This window comes from Pelobates fuscus, chromosome 11 (assembly GCF_036172605.1).
Source record: "Pelobates fuscus isolate aPelFus1 chromosome 11, aPelFus1.pri, whole genome shotgun sequence".
In the NCBI taxonomy this organism is placed as follows: Eukaryota; Metazoa; Chordata; class Amphibia; order Anura; family Pelobatidae; genus Pelobates; species Pelobates fuscus.
Window position 1 is genome coordinate 5,816,838 of NC_086327.1, and position 27,956 is coordinate 5,844,793.

General features: G+C 40.8%; 1 protein-coding gene across 1 annotated transcript in view; it reads right to left on the reverse strand.

Moving 5' to 3' along the window:
* Positions 1–8,833: 8,833 nt before the first annotated feature.
* HAUS5 (HAUS augmin like complex subunit 5) overlaps positions 8,834–27,956 on the reverse strand; it is a 32,614-nt gene continuing 13,491 nt past the window's right edge. Inside the window, exons 5-20 of the mRNA XM_063436779.1 lie at positions 27,302–27,326; positions 26,734–26,866; positions 25,924–26,071; positions 24,229–24,307; positions 23,579–23,658; positions 23,445–23,499; positions 22,702–22,931; positions 22,388–22,424; positions 22,023–22,168; positions 18,756–18,918; positions 18,587–18,667; positions 17,865–18,010; positions 15,719–15,833; positions 15,476–15,614; positions 10,109–10,241; positions 8,834–9,598 (exon numbers count right to left, since the gene is read on the reverse strand). Of these exons, the coding sequence (XP_063292849.1) occupies positions 9,472–9,598; positions 10,109–10,241; positions 15,476–15,614; positions 15,719–15,833; positions 17,865–18,010; positions 18,587–18,667; positions 18,756–18,918; positions 22,023–22,168; positions 22,388–22,424; positions 22,702–22,931; positions 23,445–23,499; positions 23,579–23,658; positions 24,229–24,307; positions 25,924–26,071; positions 26,734–26,866; positions 27,302–27,326 (1,837 nt within the window). The 3' untranslated portion in view covers positions 8,834–9,471. The remainder of the gene's footprint in view (positions 9,599–10,108; positions 10,242–15,475; positions 15,615–15,718; positions 15,834–17,864; positions 18,011–18,586; positions 18,668–18,755; positions 18,919–22,022; positions 22,169–22,387; positions 22,425–22,701; positions 22,932–23,444; positions 23,500–23,578; positions 23,659–24,228; positions 24,308–25,923; positions 26,072–26,733; positions 26,867–27,301; positions 27,327–27,956) is intronic.

Sequence of the window (27,956 nt, forward strand, 5' to 3'; positions counted from 1 at the left end):
CAATGTAAATCGTCAGGTCTAAAAAATCTATACTGGTTGGATTAAAGACTGGTGTGAACACCAGCGAAAACTGGTTATTATTAAGATATGAAAAGAAGTCATCAAGGTGTTCGTCAGACCCTTTCCAGATAACAAGAATGTCATCAATGTACCGACGCCAGAGCACCAGGTTTGCCCCAAAAGGACTGTCTGACCAAACGAATAAACGCTCCCAACAGTCCATGAAGATGTTTGCGTAACTGGGGGCAAACCTGGTGCCCATAGCCGTACCTTTGATCTGTAGAAAGAAATCATCATTGAACACAAAAAAATTATGCGTCAAGATAAACTCTATGGATTCGAGCAGGAATAACCTAAACTTGAGATCCACAGTCTGATCTCCCTCAAGTTTCTCTCTTACAGCTTCTAGTCCTTGCTTGTGATCTATTACTGAATATAAAGAACTAACATCCAGTGTAATCCAAATGTAGTCTTTACTCCATTCTATTGAATCCAACTCTTGTAATAGATGTTTGGTGTCTTTTAGATAAGATTTCGCTGCTTGGGCATATTTTTGTAGTGAGTGGTCTATAAATTGGGACAATTTAGATGTAAGTGAGTCAATCCCGCTTATTATCGGTCTCCCAGGCGGGTGGGTTTTGGATTTATGTACTTTCGGGAGAAAGTAGAAGGTGGGAATTCTGGGATGTTCTTGGAAAAGAAACCTATATGTGTTGTTATCAATTATGTCGTCATAAAGTGCTTTTTCTAATAGAGATTTAAGTTCACCCCTAAAAAACATATTGGGGTTATTCAGAAGTCTAATGTAAGTAGTGGTGTCTCCCAACAGTCTCTCAGCCTCTTCCAGGTAAAAGTCTGTTGACATCACCACTATGCCTCCCCCTTTGTCCGAGTGTTTAATGACTATGTCATCCCTTTTTCTCATATTCTCCAATGTTTTCATCTCTTTTTGAGTCATATTATTACAAAACTCTTTTTTGTTGGTTAGTTTTTCCAGATCTTTTGTAACCATCTTATTGAACACCTCTATTTGGCTACCTTTTTCTTGGGGATTAAAGGTAGATTTAGGTCTAAATTTCGTAAGTACATCTGTCCCATGTTGGGATTCCTCTTTTTGTCCCAAAGGGTCTTCTAGTTCTTTTTTTATGAAAAATCTCTTAATACTTAGCTTTCTAATAAACTTCTGGAGGTCTATATAAACCTGAAAGGGATCCGGGGGAATATTTGGTGTATACTTAAGGCCTTTTTTCAAAATTAGGCATTCTTCTTCAGTTAATTTGATTTTTGAGATGTTAAATATACCCATTGCTTCCTCCTTCTCTTGTTGTGTTGTTTCTATGTTTCCTTCCCTGAACTTAACCTCCTCCTTTTCCCTGGGGTGTCTTGATCCATTAGTGGGGTGAAACGATTGGTAAGGTCTATCTTGTGGGACTTTGGTGCAAAATATTGGGTTATCTAAAATTAAAACAAAAACTTTCTTCAAGCCCACAGATGTAAATAGTTTCATTCAATCAGACAGTGGGCACCATCCCAAGTGGCTCTCAGGGGTTCCCAAAAGCCAATTTACGAGGTTGAGGAGGAACTGCACTGATGTGAAGTCATATACAGAACAAGCAGATCTCCTCATTAATAAATTTGTAGAGAAGGGCTATAAAAAAGACCAATTACAGATGGAGGCAATGAAAATTAGGAACACCAGCAGGGGGGATCTTTTGACGAACAGAGTTAAGGCATCAACCGGTATGAGAAACCCCTTTGAGTTCTCTTTTAACACACAGTTCAACTCAAAGGCTTTTCATATAAATAAGATTTTTAAAAAACATTGGTCAATTCTCCAGCTTGATGAATTCCTGGGACGTAATTTGCCAGATATCCCCAAGGTCATATATAGGAAAGGGAGAAATCTCTCAACACACCTTACACCAAGTTTCTTTAAACCTAGAAATACTACTGGAATAAGAAAATGCAGAACAGGCTTTTATACATGTGGGCAATGCAAAGCCTGTAAACATAGACCAGGTCACACACATACCTTTAGTAGTACAACTACGGGAGAAGAATTTAAAATTAAGGGAAATGTAACCTGTCTATCAAATAATGTAGTCTACTTACTCACGTGTGGATGCGGGGCACAGTACGTGGGAAGAACAGGGCGGAAAGCTAAAATACGCTTCCTGGAACATCTAAACAACATAAAGAAAGGGGTACAGAACCACTCAGTTCCCACACACTGTAGTAAGTGCCCAGATTTTAGAATTTCCAACCTGTCTTGGATTGTTATTGAACAGGTGAATTTGGATGCAAGGGGAGGGGATGTCACTACTAAACTCAGACAAAGGGAAGGATTCTGGATCCATAGGCTAAGGACCCTACATCCACTGGGACTGAATGTGGATTTTGACTTAGTTTGTTTTTTATAGATATTGTTTATTTTATTCGTATTTTTATTTTTATTTTTATTTTTAATTTTTAATTTTGATTTATTTTTTTCTTATAGATTTTCTGTTTTTGTATTTTTATATTATTTTTATTTTTCATTTTCATTTTATTTTATTTTATTTTATTTTTATTTTCAATTTTTATTTTTATTTTTATTTTTATTATATTTTTTTGTAATATTCCACCGATCATATTCAGATTATTATTATTTTTTGGCCGGATGGCCCCAGAGTCCTCACCTTTGTTTCACATACCCCTTCATAACTACATTGATTGTCACAGATGTAAGATGTGCTTGGATGTTTATGGAAATTTGTGTAACTTTGGCTATGCTACTGTCACATAAGAAAATATTTAAACTAGCTGGGAAGGTCTTGTTTAGACCTACAAGTAGAATGGTGTTTCATTTGATTTGCATCATATTTTATTTTGGGTGTCCTATAACAAAGTGGACATTCAATATGTCTTAATATGTTTTATATTGCTTTTTTACATTGTATTTTCTCTATTTTGTTCTCTTCCTATATGTGTTGCGTCCAATGCCGTTGATGACCGGACGGAGTGGAACGCACGTGCGTTCCAGTGTCGCACATCCGCCCAACCCAGAGCAACGTGGGCATTTCCGGGTCTGTGGAACGCGCGTGCGTTCCACGAAGGAGAGCCGGAACTCCATATATGGAGTGTATGAACGGACGGACGATCAGCTGTTTGAAATTGGAAATTTGTATTGAAATGCCGGCGGGAAAGATTCAAAAAGATTTAAAAGGAATTGGAAGCCCCAGAAGGATTGAAGCACTCCACTACTCCTGAGGAAGTTCGGCGAACCGGACGAAACGCGTAGAGACTAATAGTGTTTGCTATTACTATTTGTTATTTTATTTGATTTTTTATTACTGTGTACTGCCTACCTGAAAAATTCAACAAGGACATTTCGTTCCACTCTTGATGTGAGAAGAAAACTTGTTCTGATGGGCCTTTTTACAAGTGTTACACTGTAAGTGCTACCATTAAAGCTGTGATTTTTACTTTTATAACAAAGTTACACTATGTCGATGTTTATTATTCTTTACATGTCCAAACCACTACTCTGACCCTGAGGGACCTAAGAATATTCATCAATTTGATGTGCCTGAAAACCTCATATATCTCGTGAGTGTGACATAAATATAAGGGGCATCCGTGTGTTTTACGTTAATCCCCTATGAGCGTTTTCTTTTATTTTGTATATATTTAGGTATATTCTACCCTGCTTCTATATTTGTGAGGATTAAGAGGAATCCTCTTGTTTTACCTGATTAAGAAAAGGGAAGTAATTATCCTTTTTTATTTATTGATTTTCTCACTGCACCTGGGTGGTCTGAATTTTCATTTGTGTATTGGGTCTATTACTTATTTGGGAGGAATCTTGTGACCTACGTCTCTCTCTACTTTCTCTCGGTACATGGTGTCGGGGTGTCTCAATCATTTTTATGCATATGATTTTAATTAAAAGAATATGGATCTCTTTGACCTCTATTTTCTGGTCTTCTATTGAAATTTTGTCTGTTTGAAAATTTTCCATTACTTTAAAAAAAAAAAAAGGCCTATTATTCATTTTGTTCCTAATATTATGGAGATTTTTAATTTTGTCATCTTTATCTCGTAAATATTTTTTGTTTTTTGTCTCCGCTATCTTATCATCCAATTTATCGATTCTTTCTGATAGTATTTTCTCTCTTCTTAAGAAATCATTAGAGTTTTTATCTAGTTCACATGAATTGACCAAACTCTCAATGTCTTCATTAACATTTTGTAAATTTTCTTTCAAATTCAATATTAATCTCCATTAGGATAGACGAGCACTTTTCTAGAGCCGCATCCCATTTACTAGCATGGTTAGATTTTTCTAAGCCATTAGCTGGTCTCTTATCCAGTCTTAAACCCCTTGGGATTAATCCTTCTTTTAAATATGATTCAAAAAAGGAAATTTCCCACCATTTTTTAGTTTCCTTAGTGGACAATTTTTCCAATTTAATGGTCTCTAGTATATACGGTAATTACTTACAGCTGCTGCCCATGTCGTCGGATTGGTCTGCGGCCGAAAAAAAGCGGCAAGTGAGGTTTAAAAGACGCGAACAGCCTAAGGACAACAGACTGACTCCACTTTGAGGATTTAACAGACGATACCCCTGAGGAAGTCCGGATTACCGGACGAAACGCGTAGGGTTGGGCCCCTGTGGGACTTTTATTCATTTAATTCTTATTCATTTATGTTTTATTCATTTATTTTATTTCTATTTTTATTTTGTTACATTTAATAAATTTGTTTATATTATTACCAAGAAGTCACCTTCAATTTTTGGAACAACTATCTTCTGAGACCATTATATGCCTGAACTACACTTCCAGTGTGTAAGTGTTATTTAATCTAGCGCAATAATGCCTCGTTTCCACTGAGCGGATCGGTTCAGTTCGGTTCGGTTCGCTATTTTGGGTGTTTCCATTATGAAAGTGGTCCATACAAGCGAACCGTACCGATCCATTCAGGGTCCTGCTTCAGATGTAAGGCCATAGGAAATGGAACGGTTCGGTTAGGGTGGAGCTACTATACAATCCATTGATTGGTGGACAGGAAGAGCATTTTTTCTAAACCCTGCATGGCCCTGAAAGGTCTGACTTGCAGTGGAAATGCTCACCAGAATGGGCTGGTCCATTCTAAACTTTTCAAACTGTACCGACCCGAACCGATCCGCTCAGTGGAAACGAGGCATAATTGGTCTTTTAAGTCTGCACTTATTGTTGTATATATTTTCTTGTTTCCCACATGCCCTCTGTTTGGAGTCTGAGGAGTTCATACCATTCCAACATCATCTTTATATCTTTTTTTGACATGCCTGCAATCAACTAATTTGTGTGAGTGTAACCTTGAACCATATATATTCACTGGTTTGGACATACTACTCTATGGGTTGTTTCAATTCTCCCTTCTGTAGATATCTATTTTGTCCTCTACACTGTGGGAGATACATATAGGTAAAATTATCCTATATTTTTTATTCACCAAGTGGTGTGTAGAGTTTTCCATTTAAAAGGGTATACCCATTTATTCTGGTAAACACAAGCAATAAGTGGTCTGGGACACAGGGGGGAAGCAGACCGGTTTCTTGGAATACACGTTATTATTCAGGAATTATCTGTAGGATTTAAGGAATTTGCGGCTTTCTCCTATCCTGCATGAAGTCATTTAATTTAGGAGACACTAAATGTAGGTCCCTGCACATTGTGCAGTACTGAGATAGGAAACACTTCTAGTGGCCGTCTGAGTGACTGCACCTAGAGGTGTAACTAGCCAGCAATGTAGACAATGCAGTGTGTTTACAGTGCCAATACTGCACAGACAGGCTATAGACACCAGAACCACTACATCAACCTGTTTACCACACATTTAGCTGTAGTGGTTCTAGTGACCATAGTGTCCCTTTAAGGACAGTTACATTTTAGTTTGAATAGAAATGAACATGACTGGGTTTTAATAAGTGTTTGGATTGCTTTTTTGTGGTTTTAATAAAACGAGACAGAAAGCCCTTGATTTACTTACAGGGGTATTCACTTGGAAGGTAAGCTCGCTGCACAATAAGAAAAACATGGAGTTTGGTACGAAGTTCTAAATAAATCATTTTATCAGAAAGTAGGTTGGAGTAGAGCGAAAAAACATACAGACAAAAAGTAAAAAAACAAACAAACAAAAAAAAAGAAACACATTCCATAGGCTAAAACAGCTGATTTGAAAAACCTCTAACCCAGCTACCCTGCCTGTAGGGACTACAGTAAGTAATACCCGTTTGGGGGTGCTGGTGGTAAATATTGATTTACAGGGGATACCTCAGTTCTGTAGTACCTGTATCCTTCCAATCTCTGCATCTCAATCTGATGGGATTTAAAGACAATATGTAGACATGGATCGGGAAGGTAAATTACATTTCTGGGTGATTGTGGGTTACCATCTCGAAGAAGAAGTTAAAGATGAAAGCAAGGTAGCAAATTGCAGATAAACCGGATAATTACAGAAATGTAAGAGTCAGCAGAGAAACAGTCTCAGATTGTAAGATAGCCAATGGTTATCAGAAATACTTCAGGTCAAAACACAGAGGGGGAGATAAGGAAACAAAACATCAGGGCAAATAAAACCCATGATCACAGGAGCATTGACTAGACATACCAACACAGCACAAACCCGGGATTCACTAAACGACTATTACAGAGCTATTCACCAACGTGTGAATTATCAGCAATTACAAACCTTAGGCTCAAACAGCTGAACTGAAAAAGAAAAAAAAAAAATTGCTGACAGATTTTTGCAATAATTTTAAATTCACTATCACAACAATTCACAGGCGAATAGTGCAGTATATGAATATCCAGGAAAACAATTCACATTTTACTGTCAAAACGGAGATACGCCTTCCTCAAATTTACCCAAATTCAGTATTTTTTCCAGGCATAAAACATGCAATGTCTCCAGTAAGCTTTGATGGCCCTTGCCACCAGTCAGATAAAGAGAAATGAAAATTAAAGTTTGCTAAATATTAATCTCCATTATCAAACTACAAACTGTTTTTAAATCACTGATCGTGAAAAATGCCATTTTTTTTTGAGTAGTTCTAAGCAACAGGGGTAGAACTACATAGTAACCAAATAACACTCCCACCACAGAACAAAACAAGCAAATCCACACAACACGCAAGAGGGTTTCACTTCCTTTCGAGGTTTCGCTGAAAGTATTTTCAGAGCTTGCTGCTTGAGCTAGGTAGGACAATCTAATATTTAAAAAAAATCGGCAAGTACTTCGTGACGTCTTTCTCCAGGGGGTTTACTCACTAAATACCGAATTGTGATTAGAAAGAGAAAACAAAAAAACAAATGGTAAAGGTTAGGCCAAATCACATTATGTTATTTATATAGCGCCATCAGATTCCGCAGCGCTTTACAATGGGTGGACGAACAGACATGTAGTTGTAACCAGACAAGTTGGACACACAGGAACAGAGGGGTAGAGGGCCCTGCTCAATGAGCTTACATGCTAGAGAGAGTGGGGTAAAATGACACAAAAGGTAAGGATAGTATCAGACTAGTGACAGTTGCAGAAGAGGAATCAGTTGGGAGCTATTAACAGTTTAATTGATACGCTTTATGAAGAAGTGGGTTTTTAACGATTTTTTTTTGAAGGAGTGGAGACTGGGTGAGCATCTAACGGAAGAGGGAAGTGAGTTCCACAGGAACGGTGCAGCCCTCGAGAAGTCTTGATATAGGGGGAGAGGGGGCAACAAGAGTAAAAAACACAAATATCCACTATCTTGGATATAAAAGGATTTCAGTACAGTTCTGTGTTTAGATACATTTAAAGGTTGGGGCGAATACAGTGGCATAATGAATAAAACAAATATTGAGATCATATACACCACTATTTTGGTCATAATCTATAAAAATCTTTCTAAAAGTTGTGCAACCCACAAGAAAACCAACGGCATCCACCAGTTTGTTAAACTCCCTCCAATAATTCCCATGATGCACTGCAATCCGGTAGGGTATATAGGATTTATATGCTGCAGAATTCCTGAATGGCCTGATTTGAAGAGTGCATACTACAGGACAAGATTCCTTTTCCTCTCCATAAGGGTTGCAGAATCCGCTGCACACGGACATTAAATACTTTATATGAAACAATTTCAAGAGTGCACTTAAAAAAAATAATTGCTTGGTTTCCAGGGACGTTGCTGGAGTGGACCTAGAAAAACTCCCGGGGACGATTTAGGCACCTGACCATTGACAGCCAGAGATCCCCAGTAATACAGAGAGATATACATCATTTATAAAAGTGTGACATATGTGGAGTTATTTATACGGCACATTGTGGGGCGCTGATTCCAGGTAACGGACACTATAGGCACCTAGGCTCGCTGAACTGGTTCTGGGTGCAGTGCCCCTCCCCCCCTTAGTTTAGTTTGAGAAACTGCAACAATTCCATTGCAGGACTAAGACTGCCTCTAGTGGAACTTCCTGCTTGCCTGACGATGGACGTCCTCAAACTCTGCATCGGGACATGCAGCGTCAGTTAAATCCCCATAGCAAAGTATTACAGCAATGATTTCCTATTGGTAGAGCCTAACGCACTCGCAGCTCATGAGATTGAGCCCACCCTCCCATAGTCAGATGAGGCAGAGTACCGCTGGAATCAGGTGATCAGAGTGACGAATAGTTATTCTGGTGTCAAGAACCAACAACCAAACACAATGGGCTTTTCTGGGGGATCAGCCAAACACCCCGACGTTTAGATTAGTACCATTTGCTGAGGGCTTGGTTACATATGAACAATTATAAGAACACAGAGGAAGAAGAAAACATACTATTGTAATAATTTTTTAAAAAAGTTTTATTGATGTGGGATTTATACATATTTCTATACAGTGAAGACATGACCATGTTTGTACACAGTATAAACCTTGTTCATGTGAGTCTACAGGTCATTTACGTAGACCTGGAGATATGCAGAAAATCAGCTAATTAAACATCCCAGTCCTGTATTTGTTACAAAATGTTAAAATAATCAAACCCAAGGAAGGCTGGGGAGGCAAATACCTCAAAACTCACCAGTTAGACAAGAAACCGGACTATACAGAGCACACAATACAGACTTCACTAATGCACAGTGACTTGTGGGATTAACAAAATAGAATACTTTATAAAACACTAGGAATTATGAATATCCATTAAAAATCACTTGATCTACAATTCATTGGAAATTACCATTCTATTTAAGCAAGCTTGTGGCAGGTTAGATCTGGTTCAAAGAAATATGATGACAATGATAAGAAAATATAATCTGGATTTAAATAAGCTCCATGCATCTATATACATTTCTATACACAAGGGAAGTTTTAAAAAGCTTTGTTGCAGTTACAGATTAAGCCTGTAGATGGCATTAGAACTCCCCATCTGTTTTCATGTACAGCTCAAGGTTTATATACCCCCAGGAACAATCCTGCCTTAAAACACTCAACTTCTGCCCCCTGATGCCCTCTGCAGTGCGGTTACTGCCACGGTCCAACGATCTCGCCACTGCTGCAGAGTCAGACCCCCTCTCTGCTCCCACGGCAGACACTGCTGAGCTGGCTGCTCCCACCTTAAAAAGGAAATAAAATCAGAAAGAGGAGTCAGAATTCCAATAGAAAGGCCTTCCCCGCCGCCATGTGTGCATGCTGCCCCCAGTACCACTGTTTAGCAGATCGACTTCCAATCCTTAAAGGTTATATATATATATATTTCAATTTCCTTTTCTAAAGCCTTCATTTTGCAGAATTTATTATGACATTCTGCAGCTGGTATGTGAATTTTTATAAGGGGATCTGCACCCAGTTATAGTGGAAGTGTGACATTTAGGAACGGATTCACTTAAAATCAGTAACTTCAGAGCATCGGAGATATATGCAAAGTTGAAACTGCAAGGGGGAGGGAAATGGAGGGGGCACGGGGGAACTTTGAGAAGCTGCAGTGCTCAAATCAGCTGGGGGATCCGCAAATAAAATTAACTTGCACTGTTTGTCTCCAGCCTCCTCCCTCCACCAGAGACCTACGGACAGTAAGTGTGCACCGCCTCATTCAATAGAAAGAACAGATGGTAAAACCCACTCACCAGTCCGTGATTGCAGCTTGAACGTCTTTGCCGTATTCCTGGCTCTCTCGACACTGATAGATCAGGAATTGGAGTTTGGGTAGCAATTCATTGGTTTGCTGACCGTAGTGGTCAGCCAGCATCTTCAGCAGAGCTAAGGGAGAAATTAAATAAAAAGTCTTTGTTGACTATCATTCTCAAGCTCCACGGTTTAATTCTTGCCAATTTCTCCAGTGGTATGTGTGGCAGGACACCGCCACCAAGTACCATGCCCACAGAATATTCATATGTTTTGGCCTTGTATTTTGTGTTCCCAATGTGTATACTCACGATTTTCCTTTGTACTCTGTTTCCCTATGTATCTATATGTAATTGTGTTGTATTCATGTGTTTTGCCTGCTCCCCGTTTGGGAGAGCCCATACAAACTGGTTCTCTTCAGCTGCCGAACAGGGACCACCCCGACACCTCATTTAGGATATCTATTTAGAACGCTCACACCTCGTAACAAGATGTGAAAACCGCAAGGGAAAATGCGGCATGTGCTTCCCCTAGGTGGCCGCCGGTTTGTATAACCAGACACCAACCAGGGGCAGCATTTGTATCCTGAATTGGCATACGCACACTGTCTCAGGTGCCCGTATCGGGGACCATCCTACCCGCTCCCAACGGAGCTATGGTCACAGTTTCCCTCTGCCCGGGAGCAACGAGGCTAGGCTCATTATAAAGAAAAGAGGGTGGTGGTAATATGGCGCTATAGTGTGCTGCTAAAACCACAGTGAAATCAACCACACAGTTTCACAGAAAAGCATAAAGCAAAAAATATATAGAATATATAGTGTGGATAGCGCACTGAAGACCCAAGAAAGTATATTAGGGTATTATTATACAAATGAAAGATGTAAAATACATATACCCATAAAGCAGATCTTTATCTTGATGTCTCTGAAAAAAGAGTAAAGCTTATATAGGGCAATATCGTACTGGTAAGTATCCAAATATCATATGTATGTATACAAATAGTAAAATTTCCTACTCACATTTAAATGAGCCTGTATTCAAACTGGCTCAAGTATATGGGCATGAGTAGGATATACAGATCAGATCCTTCAGCTGGTATGTTCCTCCCCAATATGATTGAATATGGGAAATCAGAGAACAAATGTGAGGAAAAAAGTTTTCAACATTTATTACAAAATGAATAACAAAATCTTACATTGAAGAAGTATAGGTTCAACACAACGCGTTTCGGCTAGACGCCTTCATCAGGTGCATATAAAACACATCCCCCTTGCCCCTTCTTTTAAAACCCACTTTCGCGGCAAAAAACCATTAAGACGGAACAGCCGAAACCGGAAGTTCGTATGACCGGAAGTGACGCGACGCAATCAATGCGGGCGGGGCTTAATGTTTTTTTGCCGCGAAAGTGGGAATTTAAAAGAAGGGGCAAGGGGGATGTGTTTTATATGCACCTGATGAAGGCGTCTAGCCGAAACGCGTTGTGTTGAACCTATACTTCAATGTAAGATTTTGTTATTCATTTTGTAATAAATGTTGAAAACTTTTTTCCTCACATTTGTTCTCTGATTTCCCATATTCAATCATATTGGGGAGGAACATACCAGCTGAAGGATCTGATCTGTATATCCTACTCATGCCCATATACTTGAGCCAGTTTGAATACAGGCTCATTTAAATGTGAGTAGGAAATTTTACTATTTGTATACATACATATGATATTTGGATACTTACCAGTACGATATTGCCCTATATAAGCTTTACTCTTTTTTCAGAGACATCAAGATAAAGATCTGCTTTATGGGTATATGTATTTTACATCTTTCATTTGTATAATAATACCCTAATATACTTTCTTGGGTCTTCAGTGCGCTATCCACACTATATATTCTATATATTTTTTGCTTGAGGCTAGGCTCATGGCTGCCCAAGAAAGCGCTCTTTTCGGTGGATACCTACGTGGGGATATCCACCGGAGAGAGGGATGCTGTAACGGAGCTCCCTGTACCCCTGGCTGGGACTGCTTCCTAGCTGGAACAGGGGACAAACTGCAGCACTCTTGCCCTCAGTTGCTGTGGCTTGACTGGGGCTCTCTAACCGCTCCCTCCGGGAGCAGAATGGGGAATTCGCTCTAGACACCCCCAGGCCCTGGACGACACTCAGTCCTGGGAGATCTAGTCCTTACAAGGACTTTCCCCGTTGAATCCCCTGCCAGCTGGAACAGCAGACACAGGGTTTACATCTTCCTTCCCTCCACTAACAGGACGACACACCGTTTTGGAGTGCAAGCTGGAACGCTTTAATGGCAGCCACAACTGGCCTTATATGCAGGTCCCCATGCAAGAGGCACTCCCCCCTGGACCTTGTGGGGGACTGCAGCAAAGTCACAGACCAATGACAAAGGTGTTTAAATACATGACACTCCCATATACAAGCATACAATCCCTCGCCTCTGCCTGGGAGATAATGGAGTTACTACAGTATCTGACTCCGTTATCTCCAGGCACAAAAAACACAAGGTTTTATAAACACCCCAAAAGTACCCCAAAAATACATAAAACCTCACATCCCCTGATAGCCCTGATTATGGGTATCAACATATCCAAAAAAAATCACCCAGATCAGTTCAGCGGTACAGGACTTTCCTGGAAGTCATTTATTTGACAGACCGCAGGCATGGTCCCATGCCCAAAACAGTTGCAGAGAATCAGGGCTCGCGGTCGGTCTAGTTTGGTAGTTTGAAAACGAGCAAACTACCGAACAGAGTCAATAGTCTTACCCTGGAGCTTGTTCCCCCTCATCCAGACGAATGATTTCACCGAACAGTGCCCTTCCAAGTTGTATAGAACTGAACGCAGGCGTTGATGGCAGTCCAGCAGTGTTCGGGAGTTTGTGTGTCCAATTTTAGTTCCATGAGATTCATGCCCAAACACCGCTGCCTGCGTTCATGCGAACAAGATGGCCGCCACCTGGTGGTTGTCCATAGGAATTGCGGCCACCAAGACGAACAATTAGAACACTGCGGCGAGAAACGTTCCAAGTTGTTAATAAGGGTTAACAAGCTCCAGGGTGGTCTCCGGTTCGTGTGGTTGTTCAGTAACTGAACCATAGAATCCCAATTGCACGAACAGAGACTTTTACATTATTTTTCACAGGGTCCATAGTCTGTGGGCAGGAGGCTGGGAAGCAGTCTCCTCCAGGAACTCGTGGCAAACTCACTGGGAAAGGGGAGTTTGTCACAGATGTGCACCCTGCAGGGAATCTCTGGAGCTGTAAGTCGGCCTCACGGCCGCACAGAAGTCTGTGTGGACCAATGGGAGAGGGCGCGCACATTTAAACTGGGTTTGCGCCATTCTCATGATTGGTTGGCTCAAAGCCCTTTCTCCTGAATGGGCACCAAAACTCCTCCTCCCTGCGAGCAGATTGGCGCGATTTGGTTTTGCGCCTTTCAGCTGATTTGTTGTCGCTTCGTTTAGGCATAAAGTTTGAATTTGACGGACTAAAGCAAGCAACTTCATAGAACTAATTTCGGGGATATATAGAGCCTCGAGCCCTAGACTTTAGATGATTTCTCGGGTTCTGTATATCCAAATCGCCCCGCTTTTTGCAGGGATCCCGGATGGGACCCGGCGCCATCTAGTGATGTAAGTTACCCCCCTGTTTTAATGTGTGTCCCTGTGTACTGTTGGTATCTCCCAGAGCGGGAGATTGCCATCTGTAACCCAACCCCCTCCTGCCTGGGATTGTGTTGAACTGATTGGAGACCCCCTGCAGGGGTCTGTGCATAAAAGCTGTGTGTCCCGAGTAAAGATCATCAGTGTTTTACCCTCCAGAACTGTGTGTCCTCTGGTTACTGGAGGGAAGATTTAACCCCTGTGTCTGCTGTTCCAGCTTGCAGGGGATGCAGCGGGGAAAGTCCTTGTAAGGACTAAGAGCTTCCAGGACTGAGTGTCATCTCTTCCTGGGAGTGCATAGAGCCAAGCCCCTAACCATGTAGTTCCTATCGTTCCTGATCGGCTGAAGGAAAGGAACTAGCGGCTCATCCAGTAGCACATTACGAATCCTCAGACTGGTGCTTGGGATTGTCCTATGCACATACAAAGCATTATTCAGTTCCTTTACTAGGTTACTGCTTCGGTTGGAAGACTATTCCATGTATCTTATCTATATTGTATTTTCTCAAACTGTCACAGACAGTTCCAAACCTAGAGGGCTCACTCAGCAGGGGTGAATTTTCACTCCCTAATCTTTAAAACCTATAAGCACCAAACAACTTTAGCTTAAAAAGACATTCTGGACCCCGAAGCAGTTTAGCTTGCTGAAATGCTTTGTGTGTGAAAAGCATTTCCTCTTTATTTATTTTAAAAATGGATTTCAATATAACATGGCACTTTTATAAATTAAGCTTGTTACACCCCCTGGCTGTCAGGCAACAGGTCATGTTTCTTCCTGGTTTGTTTAGCTCAGTGGAGATAAACTCAAGAGGCAGCGATTGCCCAGAGCACCTGCCTTGTAAAGACTTCTCATTGAGCTGCATTGGACAGTCTGTGATTGGACAGCCACAAAAAATCTGGGTGGAGTTAAAAGGGGTTGGCTTGCAAAGGCTGCAGCCTTTACAAACTTTTAGAAATATCCGCAATAAAAAAAGTGCTGTGTAGTGTCCCCTTAATCAAGCAATGTTGGTGTATAAATCATGCCCCTGCAGTCTCACTACTTAATTCTCTGCCATTTAGGTAACCCTAGATATTTCCCTTGGCTGGGACTCTCATGGTTTAATTATCAATCAGATCTTACAGCACAGTGTGTTTACTTTAGAAGTACTTTATTTTAGAGCTGGAGACACTTCTTCACAAAATGATCTACGCACCTCTATATCTATATAGTTATTTCAACAAACCAATATGGTTTCCTTATACAAAAGGAAGTTACTTTAGGTTTTTGTGTTTAAATCCCCCCAGAAATTCACTGAAATTATTGTATTGTGTTTGCCATTCTATAGCTTCCAATGACTAGTAGCCGAAGAGGGACATTTTTACTTTAGAATGTGACTGGGGGTATGGCCAGGGGTGAGGCTATTCTCAAACATTTGTTGTTAACTTCAGGGCTTGTTTTCTTGTTTACATAAATGGTAATTTACAATATGACCAGCATATCTTCTCATAGAATAATTTCCAAGCACATTCAGAGTATTTTAAAGAGATCGTACAATAAGTTGAAATGAAGCAGTATGAAGTCTGAAACACGATTCCGGTCTGCTCAGTTCAAGCTGGGAATTCTGGGATACTTGATTGAAATCATGGAAACAAGGGCTTAATTTTGAACGCTGCTACTAGCCAGGACACACACAGAAATGGTATTTCTGATTTGCTTACCCTCAGAGTCAGAATTCTGCCGGTCATTTGAAAGTTGCTGCAAGTTTTGAATGGCTTTGTTGCGGGTGGCTAGTTGAGTGTGCATGAAAAACAGATTCTTCTTTAGATCCGCTACAACATTTAGAAGACACTCTGGGGCCTTGAAAGAGGAAGCAAGAATTAAAAGAGGACCATCTCCAGAAGACAACAATGTAGGTTCACCATCTCAAACCAGCCACAGAACGCCTGTGGCCGGCAACTCACTCTGTAAAGAGAAAGCCCCATGCTGTTGTATAGTCCCTTGTAGACGCCATAGTAAGGACCCCGCATATTGGACAGACGGTTAATGGAGAGTTCGTGCAATGGAACCTGGTTTCCACTAAAGACAAAAAGCAAAACAATGTGTGTTAAGAAAAATGCCACAGAATTTGTATGGTTCACTTTTCATAATATAAATCACCTCAAATTTCATGCAATATGGAACGTCCTGCTTATTTAGGGTTTGCAGCTGTTCAATGAGCCAGACAATTATTTCTTTTATAGGAACATTAAAGACCACTTCAGATAATAGAGAGTTTGGAGTTTACTGGAAAAGACCCTTCCATACAAGGAGTTGGCATTTAGAGGCTGGTATCATCAGCCAGCCTAGGATTCTACAATATCCCCCAATCCTGCACATCTGGTTTCATAAACACAACAGGGAGCTTCCAGCCACAGGCTGATCTGCAAGTCCACACAGCATGAAAGTACCGCAAGCAACTTACAAGACACCATAGTCACATGGTTACATAGCTGAAAAGAGACGTGCGTCCATCAAGTTCAGCCTTCCTCACATATGTTTTTGCTGTTGATCCCAAAGAAGGCAAAAAAAAAAAAAACAGTCTGAAGCACTTCCAATTTTGCAACAAACTAGGAAAATATTCCTTCTAGACCAATTCCTTCTATCAATTTCTCATTTTCTAGTTTAGCCACTTTAATTGCCTTTTTGAAAGTATTATTGGCTTTGTTATATCTTGTATAGGATGCCTCTGATTTGTCTGATTTAAATGCCCTTTTCTTATTCTTGTTTTACTTCTCTACTAAGCCACATTGGTTTCAATTTGTTTCTTTTATATTTATTACCCAATGGTAGATACGGAGAGATGTACCTTTCTAATATTTGTTGGAAGATTTTCCATTTATCCTCAGTGTTCTTTTCACTAAGGAGTTTATGCCAGACTATATTGCAGAGCTGCCTGAATCTTATTGAAATTGGCTTTTTTTAAATATACATTTTCGTATATCCCACAGGCTTTTGCTTTGAGTTTATTTCAAAAATTACCCTATTGTGATCACTATTTCCCAAATGCTCCCCTACTTGAATGTTGGTCAGAAGATCAACATTGTTTGTTATAACGACATCCAGACAAGCGTCCTTTCTAGTAGGCTCTTGTACCAGTTGTGACATGAAGGTGTCATTTAACACATTCAAAAACCTGATTCCCTTTGCTGAGCTACTAGTCCCTCTGTCCCAATTTATGTCCGGGTAATTAAAATCTCCAATAATTAACGTGTTACCCAGATTTGCAGCTTTTCCAATTTGCTATAACAGCTGTTCTTCCTCATTAATATTTACATTAGGTGGTTTATAACATATTCCAACCAATAATTGATTTCCCTTTGTTTGCCCCAAGCAGATATCTACCCATAAAGCCTCCACATTTTCCTCGTCACACTCCACATGCCTAAGATTTGACTTTAACTCATGGTTGACATATAAACATACCCCACCACCCTTCTTGTTCTTCCTATCCTTCCTAAATAACGTGTACCCATTTAAGTTAACTGCCCAGTCATGTATCTCATCCCACCAGGTTTCTGTTATGCCTATTATATCAATATTACATACCTCCTCTGTTCTGCGCTTGCCCCTCCCCCCATATACTGAACTAAAGTCCATCTCCTTTCTATCCTATCGCCATTTTCTTGATTGCTTTGACCCTCTCCCCCCTACTACTAGTTTAAAATCTCCAACCTTCTAGCCGTCCTATCCCCCAGCACAGCAGACCCTCTTCCGTCTAGGTGCAATCCATCACGACTATACAGGTTGTACCCAAGCGCAAAATCTGCCCAGTGCTCTAAAAAGGATTTGTTGTAAAAATTTAAACGACTTTTATTCGCTCATTTAAAAACCAAAAAGCTTCAGATTTATAAGCAGGACCTGATGAAAGCTCTGATTATAAAAGTGAAAAATGTACCTTATTTCAAAAAAATAATAAAAAAACAAAAACACAAAGGGAGGGAATTTTTAGGATAAATCCTTAGAGTGATTTACACCAATTCCATTTAAATACATTTTGCCCGAGGTTATGAGTCCTAAATGTTGGTGGCTCCCTAACCCTGTATAATCATTAGGCTGCAAGGACATTACCCCTCAACTGACACCCTCTGAAAAGACGGGAGGAAGATCGCAGAGAAGTGTTTGAGCTCTTTGCTGATGTAATCGCGCAGCCGCTCTGTTTCATGGACAAGCTGCTGAGGGAAGGGACACAACTTGTTCTGGATAAAGAGCCGCACCTTATGGAGCAAGAAAAACAGACATGATTATAAAATGACACTATGTTAAAGGTGAAGAAAGCATAAAACACGAAGCCTCCACCATAACTAATCTAGTCTGGGTTAAAGGATTTGTGTCAGTGTCAAAGCTTGGTTGCAGTGGACAGGGACTGCATTCCAACAGGTACATAGCCTGATTTCAGTTGGTCAGTGCCCTCTGCTGGTCAGTACAGAGAGCTACAATATTCAGTGCCACATAAATCACTTTGGTCAACGTGGGATACTAAGATTTCCATCATAAAGTCAAGTCAGTAAGGAAAAAGAAATAAAATAAAAATTGAACAGAATAAAATCTCAATCTCCACAGATACAATGCAGTGTTTAAGCTCGCATTTTAGAATGCCCAAGGCTAAAGCCAGATGTATTCACGGACAAAATGCAAATATAGGGAAGTGTTGCAGCAAATCCATCAAATGTGCCATTTCTGCTTAATTTACTAAACATCAAATGGTTTCTAGAATTCTAAACACATAACGTTAACTGGCTTGGCTTCTATCAAGCAGGTTTTAGGAGCCCTCATGCTCTCGGTATTCTTACCTCCTGATGCATACGCTTTATGTGGGCTCTAGCATTAGAGTTTTCTTTAATCAGAGACTGGAGATACGCTTGCTTCTTTTCCTGCAGACACAAAGCAAACAGGCTACTCTCAGCGGCAGATATCATGAGTACATTGTGCTCAGCCAGCCAATGGCAATAGTTTACGAACCAGCAGCTGGCTTTGCTCCTCCACCTCCTTCTTCTTGTTCTGCACGACATTTGCTTCATTCTTCTTCTCTATTACAGCTTCCTGAAGCTCCCGACATTCACCCAAAAGGCCATCTCGGTAGCCACGAAGAAGGACAGCCCGGAGCTCTGCGTCAAATGCAGTTCTTTGGAAATTCGAAAAAATAGATTTAAAAAAAACAAAAAAAAACAAAAAAAAAAAAACACACAAAGCATGTCCCACATTCACAATCAACACAATTTTAAGGAAATTTTTAAGCAGCATTAGTAGTAGAAAGTTCTAATTTTACTTATCGTAAATTTCTTTTTCCATAAAATTAGAAGCAATGCACTAAAACAGGGATTTCCTCTAATCTGGATGGGAAAGGCAGGCAGGCAACCAACCAACTTTGAATCCTGTAGACTCCTCATACAGGTATAAAGCCACCTGAAACCCCCAAAACCCCAGAAAATACAAAAGCCAAATAACCTTTAATAAATAGGGTGAGAAGTATGTGCACTGCCTCTAATCTTAAGAAAATTCGAACTTTTCCCTCCAGATTAGAGGCAGTGCACTACAACAGTGAGCTGATAATGGTGACCTTTATTTTGTTCATCGTCTCCTCTGGAAGGAAAATCTTCATTTGAATAGAGTCTAAAATGAGACCCAGATGGGGTTAACGCGGACTTGTCCTGGTTTATAATCCAACCATGTTTTTGGAAGGTGATGGTAGCCCTTCTGACGTCTTTTAGGAGTTGTAGCTGATCCTGATCTTGTATGGTAAATCTTAAAAACCTTCTGCTGTTTGCCGCTATGGGTATGTGTAGATAGATGGAACATAGCCATGAACCCGGTCAACTTATGTGAGGCAGAGAAGAGGTTTTTCCATGCGAAATATTTTATAAAGCACGAACCGGTTTACGAAATTTAAATCTAGAATTGGACAAAAAAAGTACCATATGGCTATTTAATCAAAAATATTCTTGAATAAGAACCTCTGAATTCTTCTCCTTTTGGAAACATTTCTATCACATTTTTCTGCCATAAGACCCAAACCTCTTGGAGAAGAACGGATGCAATATCTGGGGAATGTATTGTTGAACAACGGAGGAAATTTGAGAAGTTGTACACTGTAACTTCTTTAAACCCCTGACCAGACCAAACTGTCTGCTGCCATACTGCTTTGAATAACAGAAGTCTGCCACCTACTGGAATGGAGTCATAATCTTCTTTTCTTTTTTTTCCCCTTACCCTGAAAGGAAAATGGCCTTTGATTCTTCTTATAGGAGACCCTACGAAAGGAATCTCTGTAAGAACATCTGATTTTGTTGAGGCAAGGCTTTCTTACCTTCCCCCATACGTTTTAGCAGGTCATCCAGTTGCAAACCAGACAGTCTACCTTGTTGATAGGGGAGATCACACAATTAATTTTTAGAAGCAAAGTCAGCTGACCAACTTCTGAGCCATACTGCACGCCTGGTGACATTAGAGAGCCCCATCATTTTTACTTAAAATTTCCCTGCTTCTGATAAGGAGTCAGCCAAACAATTCCCAGCCATCTTCACGTTCCTCAAAAGTTTTAACAGGATCCTCTCTGGATTCACATACATAAACTTTCTCCAAAGTATCCAGCCATCATCTTTAGCTACTGAAGAACCTGAAATGAGAGCCTTACTCTGGGCCACTGCAGTGGAATAAAGCTTCCTTAACCCCTTAAGGACCAAACTTCTGGAATAAAAGGGAATCATGACATGTCACACATGTCATGTGTCCTTAAGGGGTTAAGTAAGATTCTGCTCGTATGTCTATCGCATCCTGGAGCCCACTGGAATCCCCAATAGGCAGTGTGGCTTTCTTCCCCAGCTATGCTATTGGTATATCCACTTTAGGATATGGTTGCTTATCAGGTATGTTTAAATGCTTAGATAGAAAAGCTTTCTTGGCCGGAAATCTCCAGTTTCTAAGCAACTGCTGTACAGAAGGGTGAATAGGAAAATACTTGGCTCTCTTTTCCTGCAAACCTGAAGGAGAATTCACCAAATCCATGAGGATATAGACTTCCTTGATGAGTTTATGCAGATAGATACTGTTCCTGAAAGCAGTATTCCTAGCCAGAGGAAGCACTGCAATCTTTGGAAGATTACTCTACTCATCAGAAGAGGATTCAGAGCTCATTTGCGGAATTTCCCAACCCGACTTCTTCCTTTTAGAAGGAGGAGAACCTGGTTTGGCTCTTTTCTTATGGTTGGACTGAACGGCAGACTGGGCTGATAACAGAGCAGCTTCTTTGCTGCAGGCCATTCTGGAACCATGACACGTGAGACAAAACTTCCGTCTTTTTTAGCTTCATCTGAAGCATCTTTATAGCAATTGCCACATGTTTTCTTTTTGTAGCCGTCTGTGAAAGGCTGGGAACAAGTGGCACACATCAAATGCTTCGTTTTGGATAAGCTTTTCCCTTTTTCTCCAGGTTTATCTGTCTGCTCTAAGTTAGACATACTGGAAGAGAAAAGAAAAACTTTTTTTTTTTTTTTTAAATATAATCTACAATAAAATAGAAATTTAATCAGGCAAGAGACATTAAGGAGAAAACTAGAGCAGTCTTACCTTAATGGCCTCGGAATGTGCTGGAGGGCAGTTGAGAGCACACTGCAACAGGAATGCGAGCACCTGGCAAGCAGGGAGTTGCTGCTGGGTAATGTAGTTTTAGGTCCTGGAACACATGGTTTTTCAAATTTTCGTGCTTGATTTATAAGAGATTGCTTCGCACGTGCGCAGAGCGCTCTGCGATCTCTAGATGGAACTATACCTATGCATTGCGTTCCAGCATGCACACCTTTAGTGTGCACCTGCGAACAACACACCTTCGCCATTTCTGGCACCACACTCGGCGGTATAAAACCCGGTGGAACGCTGGCCACCACAAAAAAAGGACAGAATTTGCCCAGAGGATACCCAAGGACAGAGCCTTCCCTGGAATCTACCAACTCACCTTGTCCACGTAAAGTGCATCCTACCCTGCCGAAGGCAGGCAGAGAACTGGGGTTTTGGGGGTTCCAGGTGGTTTTATACCTATAGGAGGAGGAGTCTACAGGATTGAAAAGGTGTTGCCTGCCTGCCTTTCTGATCCAGATTAGAGGAAATCCCTGTTGTAGTACACCGCATCTAATCTGGAGGGGGGAAAAAACTGAGAATTCCCTTCTATCTTTCCCCATCTTTTAATGTGTTATATATTTAAATAGGGTGCCAGAGGATGCTTCTCCTGTGTACCTGGTAAGAGCAGTGATTTCACCGCCTTCTGACAGGTGTTTGTGTATCTCTTGTATCACAGATGACAAGCTCTCAGACAGATTCTCAATACGATGTTGAACGAGGTGCAAGTCCGACGTGACCCTAGCACAGTCTTCCCATCCTTCCTGTGGGCACAGAACAAAACACATCAAGAACAGTAACATGGTTGTCAAAAAGATGAGGTCTACGTATAAACCATTTGGGGAGTTTCAGCAAAATTATAAAAAAAAGTCTACAAGAAAAAAAAAAAAGTTGCAACAACACGTTAGCATGCTGGGGAAGGAAGTGACTAAACATGGATTTATTATACAATTATGTAAATAAACAAAACTCCTACGCCTTACTTGTAATAGTCGTTGGAAGGAAGGTAGATTTTCTTGTCTGTGCCAGAGGTAATAGGGAGAGAGAGAATAGAAGAGACGGATTAGACAATTTCCGTATTATACAGCCGAAGTTAGCTGCCGATAGGTAAACGAGTGAAATATAACTATTTCCCAGTGCAATTGCCAGGAACCATATAAAATGTATGAACTATTTACCATAAGATTGCTTACATATCCAAATACTAATACAACTACATTTTATTATTATTATTTTTTTTTTGGAGTGGGGCCATTGGCAGGCAGCAAAAACAAACAATAAGATAATATGAATCCACCTGCTCTGTTGACATCCTTTCAAAAAATCTTTTACCGCCTGAACATCATCATCGTTAACCTCCTCGTCGTCATCATCATCGTCGTCGTCATTATTTGGGATGGAAATATGAACGACAAGCGTAGGACGTGCAGACGATTTCTGTAGTTTCCGGAGATCATTAGTGGTTTCTACAGCATAGTGTTTTAGAGCTGCCAGGACATGATTGGGGGCACGCGTGCACCATACTTTCTGTAAATTTACAATAAATACATTTTGAATAAGAAAAACTAAACAAAATATTTGTTTCCTTCACGAAAGTTTTAGTGTTTAGATGCACACCTCCCCTGGCTGTGACTGACACCGCTTGCATACTAAAAAAGGTTTGATTTTTCAATCAGATCTTACAACACAGTGTGTTAACTTTAGAAGTTATTAACTCCTACTCTGTTAATTGAACGTTAATTACACATAGGGTGATGTTGCAGGTGCTAGCATGCGATTAACAGAGCATTAGATGAGACATACTTAAACACTGTGCAATTAGAAAAACTATCAAGGGAGTATGTAAGAAGGCTGTGTGAGCCATAGCCAGGAGAGGTGTGACTAGGGCTGCCGAAAAAAAGTGATTTAAACTACTAAATGTCAGGACTGAGTGGTGACGCTGCAGGGGCCATGATCTATACACCAAACCTGCATCTTTAATGGGACACTGTAACTGCTGGGACTCAAAACATTTCTGATGTCAGCCCTGACTGCACTCACCTGTGATTCACTCTTCCACACCTCATGTGCCTCGTCAAGTGCATTTTCTCTGTCTCTGAGGGCAGACAGGATGGTTAGATCAATGAAAGGGATAAAGACAAAAGCAAGAGACTATAGAGAGAATTAACACTCACAATATTGAATTTCTGAGAGCATCGCCATGAACAGAGCGCAGGAAGGCAAACCGGCCATTGCAGGTTTCTCGCACTTCGTTCTGGTACAAACAGTTAAAGTGAACATTGGTATGTGTGGATAGACAGACATATGATACATAGACAGATACATACAGTCAGGTCCATAAATATTGGGACAGCGACACAATTCTAATCTTTTTGGCTCTATACACCAACACAATGGATTTGAAATGAAATGAACACGATGTGCTTTAACTGGAGACTTCCAGCTTTAATTTGAGCCTGGCAGAGCATCACCAGGGATGAAACCCAGCGTCTGGTGATGTCTCTGCATTCCAGACTTCAGGCTGTAATTGACTGCAAAGGATTTGCAACCATGTATTAAAAAGTGAAAGTTTGATTCATGACTGTTAATCTGTCCCATTACTTTTGGTCCCTTAAAAAGTGGGAGGCACATATACAAACTGTTGTAATTCCTACACTGTTCACCTGATTTGGATGTAAATACCAAATTAAAGCTGAAAGTCTGCAGTTAAAGCAAATCTTGTTCATTTCATTTCAAATCCATTGTGGTGGTGTATAGAGCCAAAAAGATTAGAATTGTGTCGATGTCCCAATATTTATGGACCTGACTGTAGATAGATTCATACCAGGACTCCAGACTCCAAGTGGAAATTGTTCTCTTCCCCACCATCGGCTGGGCCAAAATGCACGGGTCTCTGAGATGATCTGCCGAAAAAAAACCACAATACTTTGCACAACTTCATTTTACAGAGCTCTGTACGGCCACAAACTTCAAACCTCACAATGTCCAGCCAACAGCTCAGACCCCTTTAACTGAGAAAGTGGGAGCTGCAATAAAGCCTAATCCAAAGTTTGCTCCTTGCCATGCAGAATGAATTACACACTTTCAATATAATGACACTCCAATTTATTCCTAAAAACAAAGAAACCTAAACAGTATGAACAGAGCAGCTACAGAATGTGAAGTTTAAACCCAATTAAAGGGACATGCATCATTTGACTTCATAATACTTTAAAACAAATATATTAAAGCGGCACTGCCATGCGGAACTTACCTTTCCCCAAACAATTCCTGTTCTCTCCTTCTCTCGGGATCTGTTCTTTATTTCTTCCTATCTAATATAGTTTTCTTTAAAACATAAGACAAAGTAGGGACCGCTCTGACCCACTTCCTATGGGTCAGAAATTTCCCCACAAAACTCACCCTTTCCTCTGTGATCTTGCGATGCCGGCTTTTACTTTTCCCGAACGTCCTGTCATTTAGTCAGGAAGCCCGCGAAACTACCGACCTAACAGAATGAGAACAATTTGTTCATTTATGTTAAGACGACATTCAGTACTTTTAGTTCAGTTCGAAATTATATTAGAATGAATGAAATTCTGATCAGTGCTGTGGCTTGCAGTTGCTTAGTAGATAGCTCCCTAATTCCCACGGTATTAGGGAGCTATCTACCAAAAGGTTGGAAGACCTAAAATCGGTCTTTCAGCCAACTTTACTAATACGAAGTAAAAATTACTTAGTATTAGTAAATAATCTGCCCCTACTCGCTATACTGTAGGGACATGTCTACTAAACAGTGAGTAGCCTGTGGCTGTTCACTGATTTAAAAAAATAAAAAAAAAGTTACAAAAAATAAATAAATCTATAAATAGTGAGCCTTACAGGTAATGCTCACTATTTACCTATCAGAGCACTCTGATTGGATGGCTTAAACCAACCAGAGCGCTTAGAGTCAAATTGCAGGGGGTGGGAAGGCTTTATAAGCCTTTGCCCGCCCTGCGGAGCTCAGTCTGCGTGGTGCCCTCGCTGGGTGTAGATGGATAAATTTTTAGCTTTAGGATTTATTTTTCTTTCTTGTGTTCGTTTTTCTTTCTAAGTTAGAGTATTATCGGGCTGCTCACGTTGTAAAAAAATAATAAAGCTAATGACAGAAACAGGTGATCATTGTGCAGCAGCAGGAGACAGAAACCGACACCAGAGCCTGCTCTGCATGATCACGCTGATCAAACTCCATTCTCTGCTCCCTCTGTCAGGATGTGACAAGGTGAAGATATCTCCCAACTGCACATGTTTAATCTGTCAGCCATGCCCAGTGCACTTATACAGCATTCCTAGGGATAGGACACTGATTGGTCAGTCCCCCCGGAGTGGGTGTGGAAAACAAAGTAGAAGCAGGTAAATATGAAAGAAAAACAAATATATTTGTCTGCTTTTTTTTTTTTAGCCTGCAGCTTTTGAAAGTTCTCTCAAAGTGATGCATGTCCCTTTAAAGTGGAAAACATGTCGGGTTACAGCTATTTACATTGGGTGGTTCTCTCACCGGCTGACGTTCTGCAGGTGCGTATTGCGGACTAGTAATGGGAAAAAACTGCTGTTAAAGAAGTCGATTTCAATGTCTTTCTTTTCTTTGAAAGCGTGTAGCAGCATTGCCCGGCGACAAATATCCTGCGAACGCTCACTACTCAAATCTAAAAAGATAAATAAGAAACATTTTAATCTCCTGCAAAGTGCCATGACATTTGGAGTTTAAAGGAACACTGTAGGCACTTTAACCATTTTTTATCATTGAAGTGGTTATAGTGCCTGGAGTCCCCTGGCGCTGTCCCTCCATTCAGTGTTAACCCATTCCATCTCATTGAAGTGGTTATAGTGCCTGAGTCCCCTGGCGCTGTCCCTCCATTCAGTGCTAAATTATTTTCCAACAGTTTAACCCTTCCCATAACTCTGCCCCCACTGGATAAAGCAAAGATTAAACAATTCCTTTGTCATACCAATTTTTACCAGCAATGGGTACTGTGATAGGCTGAAAGGGTGTCAGCTGACACTCTCTTCCAATCACAGCTGCCCATTGCTGCCTCGTTATCCCAGCAACACTGGGGATAGGTGATGGAGACTTTCATTCGTCATTAAACCATTGAAAACAGCACAACTCTGAACCAAACAAATAGTAAAATACATTAAGATAAGCAGTTACAGTGCCTACAATGCCCCTTTAATGGCGTAAAAATAAAAAATAAAAACTGGTCTTCAAGGGATAATTCTTATGGAAGCTTCTAGAACTTATATTATTATTTATTAAATAGTAATTTAATTCCCCTATGACTCTGCCCCGAAACAAGAATGTGCTCACTGCAGCAGGCGATCTCCTGCTCTGAGCAGCGGATTTGCTCCTGCAGATGTTGCAGCTCTGAGCGAAGATCCAGTATCTGCTGGCAAAGCTGCTTCCTGCGCAGACGCTGCTCCTCCTCTGCCGACCTCTGTGTCTTTAAACAGGAAAAAACAAAAACAGGGTCAATCTCCCAGTGAAGGAGGTGAAACTACCCATTATACAGAGAGAGCACAGCAATATCAACAGCCACCCCTAGCACTCACTGCAAGACCCGCCAGTACCACCAGGCAATGCAGGTAAAACGCTAACACAGCTCTCTTCCATTGATGATACAAATTGCCACTTTGCAAAAATCCCAGAGACAACATAACCACAAAGTCACAGCATGGTGTTCCCACCCACTTAACTATTACTAACCTGGCCCCATCTACAGGAAGAAAAGCCCACACTGTGCCATCACGCCAATTCATGGAGAAAACAAAACATCAAGCCGTACACACCACTAGGGCTCAGATATCCTAAACCACAACACCTCTTTAATGGTAAACAAGCAGAAAGAATAAAGGGGTGGGTGCGGGGGACCACTTACCTCTGATTGTTGCAGCTGCTGGTACCTGCGCTCAGAGTTAAGGAAGAGATGGCCGGACACTGACTAGGACAAGTGGAGGGTTATTTAACACTGGAGAAGTCATACAAAACAATGCCATCTAATACAGGAACATGTACCCCACACCTGGAAAGGCAATTGCTGACTCAAGTCATCTCAAATCTTCTTGGCCCTAGTTTTCAACAGATCTACCCCCCCCCCCACCCCCCCAATATAAAAATATAAATAAATGCTAGTGACAATTATGTGGGCGTGTCATTTTGCTTTCTCTGGTCCCCTGGTACTGACCGGAAGGAAAGAGGACACACCCACTAGACACGTCCACATAAGGACGCAACAGATGATGTCACAAGCAGAGCAGATGGTTATTGATTGAGGAACGCGTATCGGAATGTAGCAGGATATATCTGAATATTGGGTTACTTTTATTTATTTATTTTACTGGGGATTTTAACTGTAAATAAATCCCCCACCCCTAGAGCCAGGTTATTTCACGCAAGCCACTATTTAAGAACATTATAGATTTTATTTTAAACACCATCTTTTTTATTCGATAGCCCCACAATGTGCTGGGAATTCCAGCAATGGGGAACATATACAATCCTAGGGTACAGACCTTTGTGGGGGTAGGGAGGAC